Source organism: Apteryx rowi, unplaced genomic scaffold (genome assembly GCF_003343035.1).
Source record: "Apteryx rowi isolate R43461 unplaced genomic scaffold, aptRow1 scaffold_2, whole genome shotgun sequence".
In the NCBI taxonomy this organism is placed as follows: domain Eukaryota; kingdom Metazoa; phylum Chordata; class Aves; order Apterygiformes; family Apterygidae; genus Apteryx; species Apteryx rowi.
Genome location: NW_020448307.1, coordinates 8,699,583 through 8,711,196, shown reverse-complemented (window position 1 = coordinate 8,711,196; position 11,614 = coordinate 8,699,583). Strand labels below are relative to the sequence as shown.

The following is an 11,614-nucleotide window of genomic DNA, read 5'->3' as shown; positions in this document are numbered from 1 at the left end:
GGCCCTGCCATCAAACCACCATCACACCTGCATGAAAAAGCAGCAGCACAGCCCATCAGCCCAGGCTTCTCTGCGCCCCTGTAAAATCTAGCAAAGCCACTGAAGTTGGGCAATGCTGGGGCTAGACTGTCTTAACTCACTGGTCCCTAACACATGAAGCAGAAGCTGACACCACTCCACTCCCACATGTGTGACCAGCAAATGACTGAATCTGCTTTATAGGGCCTGAGTCTGCCCTTGCACTTTCTGGTTAATCACACACGCACACACAAAGTGGCTGCAGCATGCAAGTAAGGCACTATCAAATAGCCCAGTCAGCTATTGATAACCAACCTGCACAGACTTTTCAGATTACAAGAGGTGTAAGGATAGGGATGATCTAGGTCCGTAGTTATCTTTTATGATTTCTTCCTTTTAAAATGGCCCTGAAGACATTGGTCTATATTTATCAAAAGATTCTTAATGAGTTGGGTACATTTCATTCAGAGGTCTAGGTTGATGTACCTCACTATCCTCTAAAAGGATGAATTATACACATGGAAGAAATGCTAGGTTTCCAGGGACCCTTAAGTCTGTGCCAATAAAGGTATCAATTGCAGCTGTAGTTTTCAAGAAAACAAGTATTAGAGCAGCAGCTCTAGAATTTACAATCTGGGATTGTAAACTAAATACTCTCCATGCAAACATTTCAATGATAGAACTGTGGGAACAGGGAGACCATGTCCTTTATTAAAAAATATACATATATATGTCTCCAAACATGTATTTTGAAAATACCAAAGAACTATGACATTTTTGCTCTGCCATAAATATGATCACATCTTGATGTAATGCTTTGCATTCTCACTTTCTGTTCCAAGCTGAAATGTCAACTATTTCAAGTAAAATCAGAATATTACTCAAACACAAATCAGAGAAGAACTTTGATGCCCGAGTTCTCATTAAAAAGGCACGTTCCACTTATATTTGCAGTTGTACTACTAAGAAAACAGATTAAACCCTTCCAAATGTTTTGCTGCTTAATGGCACAATCACTAGCATGTTATTAAAGCTCAGTTCTCTGAAATTCCAGTTGTTATATCTGCAGACACTAAGACATTATGAAATGAGAAAACTATACTTTCATCGAAGAAAAGGATGTCTAATTGTCACAGGTGAATGTTTTATCTATAGAGATGAAACCCATATGCACACTATTCTTATATGGTCTTCATGTTCCTTTTACAGAATTTACTAGTTTAAAAGGATTTAACAGTCAACCTAAAGTCTAAATCTGAAATTCCACAAGAGAAGAAAGTTATATCATGTTATTAAAGTCAGCCAGATAAATAATACCTTCTGATTGTGATGATATCATTATGTGTTTCACAATGAACAATAAGACAGAAAACATTCACCTGGTTTCATATTCAAAATACTTGCTGAGATTCATGTATAAATGGTTGAAAGAACAGAAGATCATTTGCATATTATTTTAATGTAATAAAAGCAACATTATTCAAATCAGTAAGAATAAAAGTGTTTCTACATATTTTATGTGGAGTTCTATTTTACTGAATTTGTGTTTGTTTATGATTCTGACAAGCTACAAAACAGTATGATATAAACACAGTCAACACTGAATGTGTATCTATTCTTTTGCAAACAAACTGTCACAGCATTATGCTCATTAAAAAGCCTTCAAAAACTAATATCTAAGTGAAATACTAGACTTAATGACTTCAAATAAATATGTTGCAACAGAGCTGTTTAAACCAGGCTAAAATCAAACCTCTTAAACAGTAGAAACACATGCACCAAACAAAAAACAGAAGACCTAATCCAGTGTTCACTGAAATCACTTGTAGTCTTGCCACTGATGTCAGTAAGAACTAGATCAAAAGTGAAAATATCACTACTTTTTTTTATTTCTGTCAGATTTAATCTTCCTTTATTTTCTTTCTATACCCAGCCAAAGATGGACTCCTCCTAGAGGAAAAAAGCAGACAAAAGTGAAGTGGTACATTCCCTGTAATATAAAAAAGGCAGACATAAAGTGTGCCAAATAAATGCTATTCAAATTCTTTGAATTATATGTTAGACTGTCACAGAAAGATTTAGCTCAATAGGGCACACATCGCATTTCTAGACAGCCCAGGCATAGGCCACATCTATGTTCATGAAATTACTTTGAGTAGCCAGTTCAGAGCTCACGGGGCGCTTCCATAGTACCTAAACATAAAGGCAGCCTTAAACTTTGCTCCGTCCCCAAGATATTATGCATGTACTTCCCACTCAGACTCTTCTCAGAGTAGAGCTACATATATTTATGTTGATAAAGTTGTGCTCTTTGTACCAAATACCAATACCACTCACGATCATATAAGAACGTTCTACATTCATAAAGCTACAATGAAATCCCGTGACCATAAAGCTTGTAAATGAAATGATTCCTAAACGCTGTGGTATTCTGCTGTCTACACTTGTGCTCTAATATTTGCTGAGGGGAGATATAAAATGCATGCATAGGTACGTAGGCGAATATCACACTTCAGCAGACTTCAGGCACATTGACCCAAGTTCCTTAACATACTGTTAGTAATCTTCTAGGGGTAAAGAAGAGAAAATAAATGATGATTCACTCCCACACTACAGCCAAAAAGTCATTAACGAGCTATGGAGACCAGGGAGGCAAACAGCTCTAGTAGCAGAAGTAGGCTAGAATAGAATGGGAAGAGTCACACACACACACACACACACACACACACACCCACACCCCCGAAGTGCCGGAACAGGGACTATGCCTTTGAAAGGGCAAAATCCACCTCCCAGCCCTGGGAATGCACACAGCCCTTCCTGCTGAGGACAGGGCTCTGCTGCTTCCCAAACATGACTGAGATCTTGAAAAATGTTTGAGCCCAATGTCACTAACACTGAAGAAGACGATTGTTACTTATTTATAATATTAAACAATATCTGTGCATCTTTTTATTTCGATCATTTTACTTATTTTATCATTTAAGTGTGCTTGGCAGTTAACGGACTACATACATACCCTGTCCAGGTAGAATGTCTCATTCTGTGAACTTTGGTTCATATCACTGCCTGTGGAAGAATATTATATACAGGCAAGTCATCATTTTCAGTCATACTGAATGTAATCTTAATTGTAGCTTTCCAGGGATTAAATAGGTAGCATTAGAACTCAAGCAAATTTTTGTCTCTCAAGAAAACTATTTATAGAGGCAATAAAGTGCAGCATTGATTTTTCTAGCTCTATTAATCTAGTAAAAAATGAAAAACTGAAGCCAGTTAATTCAGATTTGTTGATTCATATCTAAATGTCTGCCAGAATTATTCCATTTGCTTCTTGTTTAATGAAAAATTCAGATCAATAGGAGATATCTCCTTGATGTGATGTTGTTTAAAATCTGCTAATTAGAAAGAAGATATTAGAGTTGATGCTTTTCAAATAAATAGAGCTTTATAGCTGATTCTCAATTAAAGCTCCTGAAAAATGAGTAACAATTAGGACTGAGGATAGAATAAGTGCTTGGGTGCTTTTTGTTTGTTTGTTTGTTTGTTTTTAAAGTCAGTGGAATTACAAATAGAGATAATACTGTTCTCTGCTCCCCTTCCTCCCCCCCCCACCCCCAGATGACAAAAAGAAATGAGTATAGGAAATGTGAACAAGCCCTGTCCATTCAGTCCTGAGATAAATACAAGCTTGACAAAGCAGCACACTGCATATCTGTAACAAACAGAAAAGCAGATTAGCAGCCACTGTGTCAAGATGGGAAACCCACCAAGGAGATCTTATATCAACAGAATTCTTGGCTTTTTCACAAGAACTTGAAATTTCAGAGGCAATCACATATTAAAGATTTCTATCCCTTCCTTGTCTCCTGTTGTCCTTTTCTTTGAAAGCAAGCAAATAAAAAAAACCCTGGAAGACTGKTTTTTTTTCTTCAGTAAATGCTAAATCCTACATCTACATTAATGGCTCTGCACACAAACTTCCACAATGATCTAAGCTGTGGGAGAAAGTATATTGAAGGTGCTAGATCAAATCTTTAAAAAGGTAGTGAAGCATTGTTTTACAGTGGCTTCTGCAACAGGCTGGTAGAGGAAAAAGTCCTAAGTGACTACTGGGATGAAAGATTCCCCCAGGCAAAGCTCCTCTTGCCTGGCAGGAAGGCAGTAGCTCAGGAGGAGGATACTCATGCCTGTCCCCTGTGGAATTCTTAGATTTCATAGGAACTTACCTGTACAGGCATGAGTCAGATACAGTGTCAGAGCCGCCAATAGTTACTATCTTTCATTAATGCGAACAAACAAGCAATAATATCAATGAACTATGAACGATATATAGAATCAGGTAGCACTGTAATTGATGAAAAAGGTAAGAAAGATTAGTAGAGTTGGGAAACAGTTTCCGTATGAGGATAGGGTTAGTAGACGGGATCTGCTCAGGTTGAGAGAGAGAAAACTGAGTAGAAATATGACAGAGGCCAATTGAATCATGACTGGTATGAAGATTATGAATAGTAGATAGTTAATACTGAGCATCCTATAATACCAGAATTAATTGGGTAGTAGTCTTAAAACAAACAGAAAAATAAGTGCTTTTCCACATAATACATAAGTTGAGGAAGGTATTGTAGCAAGTTGTGGAGGATAAAAGTATAAATGGGCTAAACGGAAAATTAGAGAAATAACTTTAGGACAAGTCTTTTGGAAGCTAATGAACAGTGGGCYGGATAAAACCTCTGATTTCAGAAAGTCAGTGAAGCTTTTGTTGTCAAAAGCTGAGGGGAGTACCCAGGGAAGAACAATTCTGTACTTCCCCTCTTTCTTTACTATTCCAATAACATCCACTCTTGGTCACAGGCTATCGGAGTAGACAGATTTCCATTCTGAACCGGAATTGCACTTCTTTTGTTCTTATGAAAAACATTTTGGAGGGAATATGTTCYTATCATGTATGTGGAAATCTAATCGGTATGCAACATACAAACTTYTACTAAAATAAGATACTGGTAATGATTTACATACATTTTGGTATATATCTTAACATGCATACATGTGAAAAGCTTCTACTAACACTAATGCAAGCTAAGCAGAAGCACTGAGGGGTGAATATGCCATTTTTAACTTATCTCTTAATGGATTAGTATATTCTCTTCCCTAAAAACTAATCAAATTGTGATGCCAGAAATTCCAATTATGTTTGTAAGCATACACTGTATTATCTTAAATTGTATAGCAACTACAATGTCTCTAATTGAAGCTGTCTCAGTGCAGATCACCAGTTTTAATTCCCCAGCCATTTTCCAGTAATGAAATAGCTGTATTCAGGGCACAGTATGAGGACATGTTTGATGGTTATGTTAAATTGTATTACAGCTACCTTTGGGGAGCATCTAATTTATTTATTGGCTGAATGAAACCAACCACTATTCTCCAATTTCCCAATGTGGAAAAAAAAAAAATTATTATTCATCCAAATACTGCCTTAGACCAGTCTGTGAATAATAGCTTGATTGCATGTTTCATGTGTTCAGAAAAACTTGTAGACATTTTCACGGTCTTTTATGTTCATGTTTTTTATGTTACAGACTGCAGCAAACACTTCTGCCACCTCTTCCTCCCAACTAATACACTTTCTACAAGACCCTCAATGGAGCACAAGAGTTGTTCAAATATGGCTAGAAGTGTTTAAAGTATGCAATGAATTCCATAATTTATGAGTTGTAAAGCATATTACCCAAACCAAACAACTTAATGTACCTTCAACCTAGGGATCTTAAGTCAAAGCACATGCATTAATAACTTGCTCTCTCTAATATAATAAAACATTATAAGTTCATTACCTACCTTCTCCATTACACTGACTGCAAGTCAACAGTCGACTTCTGAACTTTTCATTTTCCTCAAGCATTTYTGAAATTACTTTCCAGACTCTAAGCCAGACTTTAGACTAAAAGATAAAATTGAACTTTCTCAATGAAGCATGTAAAAAAGTTTGTATTAAAACATCTCCTATAGAACAGAACTTTGGATTCTCCAGGATGACTTTGAAGTCCAACTGTTTTTTTATTAAGAGATTTTGAGGTAGAGGTGGGAGGCAAGGAGGAAAGGAGGAAGAGTGGGAGATGGATATGTATGTGGCATATATTAGAAGAACCACCTTTATTTAGAAGTCAAAAATCATGAATTACTCCATGATTTTCTGCATGAGATCTCCTCCTCCTTTCTCACCTAGCACTCTTGTTTATCCAGGACTTGTGAACTACCCTTTTGGATAAGAAGGGCTATGCGAAAACTTGTGTGGAGCAATTAAATGTTCTTTAAAGTCATCCAGAAAGGGAAAAAATGAGAATAATACAAAGTTGCTCACTTTTTCCAGGAGCAAAAACTGTCCTGCCTAATCCCTCCACAGCAGCATAGTTCAAACCCAGTGCTCAGATTCCAACACAGCAATGACCTAGCCTGTTTGATAGTGAATCAGTATTAATCTGTCTTATAGACACTGATGACCTTTATTTTAGAGGCATAAATCTCCATCTATAGCTGGCACATTTTAAACTTGTGTCATGATAAACATTAAACTGGGACTGTTGACAAAGGCAGAGGCATACAGACAGAGAGGCAGACTAACAAATATAAATAGCTGTTAACATGCTAACGTTATGACTTTTGCCAGACCCCATCCGTGAAACTAGTTTAAATCTAAAGGACTCCTTTCTCATGGACATTTATTGCTAAAACATAATACATATTCCTCATTCTTTTTAAAGACTATTTAATGAACTGGAAGAGCAATATTACAGTATGTTTTTAGCTGTTCCTCTGAAGTCAGTAGTATTTTGCTAGTTTTAAATCAAGTATCTGTGGCATTTCTATATTATAGTCTAGCTGATTACTTGTACTTCACACATTACAAAATCTCATAATGAGTTACTGTTTTAATAAATGTGCCTTTTTAAATTTCAAACATTTGTTGAACTACTGAACAGGAACAGAAATACTTTTATGAAATGGTAATTTTATATCACTACTAGCATAGCGATAATACCTATTATTCTGTCCTTTGCTTATTTGTAACCTGTGGACTTTGTTCAAAATAATCAGAAGAGGAAGAGAAGCAGCAGAKTTTTTCCCTGCCGGGTTTTACCCACCAAGGTGTGGAGCTCTCTGGCCCCAGTCCAGCGAAGCATTTCAGTACATGCTTTAAGTCAATAGAATACTCTCACTCTTCAAGGTAAGCACATACTTAAGTGCTTTATTGAATGAGAGCCAGAGTTTCAAAGCCCCAAGAGAGGGAAAATAATCCCATTTTTCTTTCCTGTAAGTAAGGTTTTCAGTAACAGACTACCAGTTCAATCTTTTAATCTCCCTCATGCTCTCACACACAAAGAACAAGTGGGAAACTATTTTCATAGATGCAAAAGCAGCTCATTCAACTCTCACGTTTTATACCTTTTGCTTCTTTCGTTTCATTGCTTTATCAACATTTCTGGAAGGGAAGGGAAAATCAAAGGTGTCGGCCTTATCCTCTCGATGGTCACCTGCAAAGAGAGTTTAAAAAGCCCATCCTGAGTGTTTGCGCTATATTCCTGAGGAAGCTGTAGATTCCCCATCTTCCAGAGAGGTATTTATTTCTGGTCCTAGCAGGTTACAAAATATCAGTCCTCACATCCTGCTGACTATCATCTTGCTTATTTTCTCCATTAAAACCAGGGGGCAAATCAGTTCATCACATGCTTCACAAAACAAATTTCAAAACAGTACAGCAACCGAAAGCGAAGACGTCAGGCTTCTGGGCAATACAGCCAGTTCATAATAATTCCCTCTTTTCCCCCCTCAGTATGGTAGCTACTAATATCTTGTCTGAGCTGAAAGAGGAAATGGTGACTGGGCTGRGGCAAGAAATCAGATGAATCGCCTCTAGGAGCGCAAAAAAGCAGAAGCAAGAAGGGCAGGCCAGACTCTTGGACTGGCTTCCTCCCACAGCGAGGTTTCAGAGAAACCAGTGTCCTCCAGGCCACCACAGCCCCTCAGCCACCCGTGTGAGGTGGCCACGTCGTGGGAGCAACCGCTCGAGCAACCAGCCGCCACAGGCCGGCATCGCTTAGATTAGATAGTAAACCAGCAGAACCGGTGCTTTTAAAGACAAACTCATGTAGCACTTTGCTTTGTCATCCTYAGAAAAATCACTTTTACAAAGGGGGGAAAAAAAATACAAGAGAATCATAATATCTAAGATCAGTGAGTTAGTAAAAGTCAGGAGCACCCTCCCCAGCGTTTCTGGCTGGCAAACCCGCTTCTTCTCCAGAAGCCAGGTYACGCTCCCCATTTTCACTCCGTTTCATCTCGTGCAGCAAAACTGCGTTTCATAACAGACTGTAACCAGTGGAAAGCTGCCTAATCTTTTTGTTTGCTTTAAAAAAAGAAAGGCACCCACACCCATGCCCGTCCCAACTTTGCTTGGTCCCAGCTACTAAGAAGGAAAATTGAGAAATGTGTTCYGACTCTCACAATGAGGGAGCAAAAAGTACAGTGGCACTCCGGTGAGGCAGGAATCCAGTGAGAAAAGGCGGAAAGGATTCAGAAGTTTAGTGTGGAATAGAGCCGCCCCAGAGGACGTATTTTATTTTTGACCTTAGCATTTGTGTGATTGCTTTGGAAAGGACAGAGGAAAGCTAAACAGCCCGGAGCTGCCTTACCTTACAGCATGGAGACACTGCAGCACAGCAGCGGGAGAGTTTGGGGCAAAAATATTGAATTTTTTACCCCCCCTCCATGAATTTAACATCTTTTTTTGAAAACCTGCCTAGATGGCAGTTCAGTTGTACCCGGTAAAYCAAGAGAAGCGTGCAGCGTTCACCTCATGGCGAGCCCCATGGGGCGACACAAACAGCACAACATCCCACAGGAAAATGGCAGGTCCCAGACCAGGGGGGCCCCRGGTGGGGGAGCCCTCGAGTTCAGCCCTGCCACCCCCCATGCCGGGAGGGCACACGAGCTCCCTAGGGTCCTCAGCACGTACCATGGCGCGGGCCCATGGGCTGGGTGCTGCGGTGGCTCCTCACAGCCTGCGGCCGGCCCCTGCCCGCTGGGGATGGCGGCTCTGCCGAGGGGCCGGGGCACCTCACGTCGCCGCTCCGCCTCAGGGCGCCGGCCCCTGGGCCGCCCTTGCCCCCCAGCCCACCAATGCCTCGGGCCCAGCTGTAGCGGATGACGGTACCACAGCGGTGGGCGCCGAAGCTGTTGACGTAAACGAGCGGCACGCGGGGCCAGCCTGGGCCAGTGCCACCCTCCATTTTGGGGCAGCCAGGCAGGGCCACGCCCAGGGYGGCGCTGCGGGGAGATRCCGGCGTGATGGCGGGAGGCAGAGYGGCAGCGCCCGCCGCCGGGGCCCACGGAGCACCGCTCCCTCCTCGCCCCCTCTGATCGCCCCATCTCAGCATCCCAGCTCGGAGGTGAAAGGGGGAAAACAGCCCCAACAGCTGCCTGCAGGGTAGGAGCCGGCATCACACAGTTCGCAGTCACGCAGCCACAAATGGTTCACCACAAAACTTCCAGGCCTTCAAGAGGAACCTCCGGTTCGGTGACCCTGCTATAAGCACGTTATAATTCACTCCTCCGTCAAAAAAAACGCCCAGGCTGAGCGGGTAACCTATCGCACAAGGCTGCACTCGGCCAGCATTAATTAAGGTTTAGCACAGAGTATGCGGCCTTCAGCCTGGAGCCATATATTGATGTCTCTGATGTATATTATTGAAATAGTGATATACGAGACTCCAGGCTGAAGGCGGTGATGTATTTACACATCCCTGCGGAGATTTACAGAACAGGAACCAACGCCGTGCCTTTGCTGTGGGTGCGTCTATAGCGTCTGCTTTGATACTGTGAATTTTCACAGCAGTATAAGCCAAACTATCTAACAGCCACCTGCCACTGCACGGGTGGGTGAGTCCAGCTACACAGTGAACCGTGCTTAAGTAACATCAGTTTTAACATGTGGGGTCATTTTGCTCTTCGAGCAACAGCTGGTACAAATGCGGGCTGTGCGATATTGAGAAGCTACCTGCTAGGCTTTAAATTCCCCCCCTTCCACGTTTGCTAAAAAGACGCCTTCACGGCAGTGCACAGGCTTATTAGGTATCGCCAATGGCAAGTGGGATTTCTCAAATCACTTAAGAGCCTAAGTTGCATTGATCTTTGCTTTGTCACTGAAATACTACTCAATATTATTTCGCAGAGCTTCAGCCCATTTCAGTGCTCACAGGAATGAAAGCGTTACAAATGAGAGTAAGTTTCACCGAAAGACTCTTTTTTTTCTTCTTCTTCTTCTTCTTTTTTCCCCCAACACGAGAATACGAATTGCACCGACGATTTGTGCACCTCGCAACTGGATCCCAAAAGTCCCGGACGGCAGCGGGCTGCAGACGGGGCCCGAGCCCGCGCGGCGCCGGGGGCTGCGGCSCCGCCGGGAGCGCGGGCTGCGACCGGGGCCGTGCAGACGGCTCCCACCAGATGGCAGCCTTAGCTCCCGCAAAGCAGCCTGGCGGTGCTCCTGCAGCAGCCAGAAGTGAAATCAGGGGGGTCAGGGAAGGGAAAAAGCAAAGCAAAAAAAAAAGGGGAAAAAAAGARAGAGAGAGAGAAAAGCAAGCCTCCCCTTCCAAAAAACACACAAAAAACCACCCTTCTGCAAAATAACCTGGCATTTTCGGCTGCTTTATACACTGCCAGAAGAAGGCATTTTGTGTATGTAGTTGAAAAAGCGAAAAACAACCTCCACAGCCTGACAGTTTGCCCGAATTGTTATGTTCCAGTGATAAAAGAACCCCTACTGCAGGCTGCAGAGCACATGCAGTGAGAAGGAGGTCACAGATATAATACAACCGCTGAGTCAGAAGCCTTGGGATCAGCTGTGATCTCAAAAAAAACCACCCTCCAAACACCAGGGACGCCCCCCTCCCCTGCAAAGACCTGAGCTAACAAATTGGTCTAGTGAGGTAACCTTTGAGTTCAATTTGGGGGCATTACGCAGAGAGAGAGGCAACCGAATCTGGGAATAGCTTCATTAAAAACCGATCCTGGAGTGCTAACTTTGTCATATCCATTAATCACAAAGCCCTGGTAAAGAAAGTGCTTTGCTCCCTATGCTGAAAATACATGGGGCTCAATCCACCCCCCCCACACACCTCCACATAAACCTAAACAGCACCCAATTTCATCACACAACTCTCTTAACACTTTGCGTGAATGCTTGCTGCTGTACGTTCCTAACCAGGAGTTTGCTTTATTCACTGACAGGCTGCTTCCTCCCTATCGTCCATTCAGTGCATSTTTATAGGCAACAGTTTTAAAAGGCCTCCCAAATGCGAGGATTTCCCAACATCTGTGTTTCATGGAACATTCTTCCACTCTGCTGATACAAATACGCATCCCTTGTGTGACAGGTTCTGCCCACCAACCCCAACAACAGATTGCCACAGCTTTGATTTCAAAAGCAAATTCARCTCAGATCCCATTTAGGATCTAGTATTGCTGACAAAACTCAAAGCCATCTAAAAATCTATGAACGACCCACAGAGCCGGAAAACTCAGCTATTTTAGCTGCACA

General features: G+C 41.8%; 1 protein-coding gene across 1 annotated transcript; it reads right to left on the bottom strand.

Annotated features, from left to right (window-relative positions):
* Positions 1-1,904: 1,904 nt before the first annotated feature.
* CUNH5orf47 (chromosome unknown C5orf47 homolog) lies at positions 1,905-9,305 on the bottom strand. The gene is made up of 5 exons (XM_026063554.1): positions 9,032-9,305; positions 7,462-7,550; positions 5,857-5,959; positions 3,035-3,084; positions 1,905-1,968 (listed from the first exon to the last, which is right to left on the bottom strand). Exons 1-5 carry the CDS (start codon positions 9,303-9,305, stop codon positions 1,942-1,944), a joined length of 543 nt encoding a protein of 180 aa, XP_025919339.1. The 3' UTR covers positions 1,905-1,941.
* Between the last annotated feature and the right edge of the window lie 2,309 nt (positions 9,306-11,614).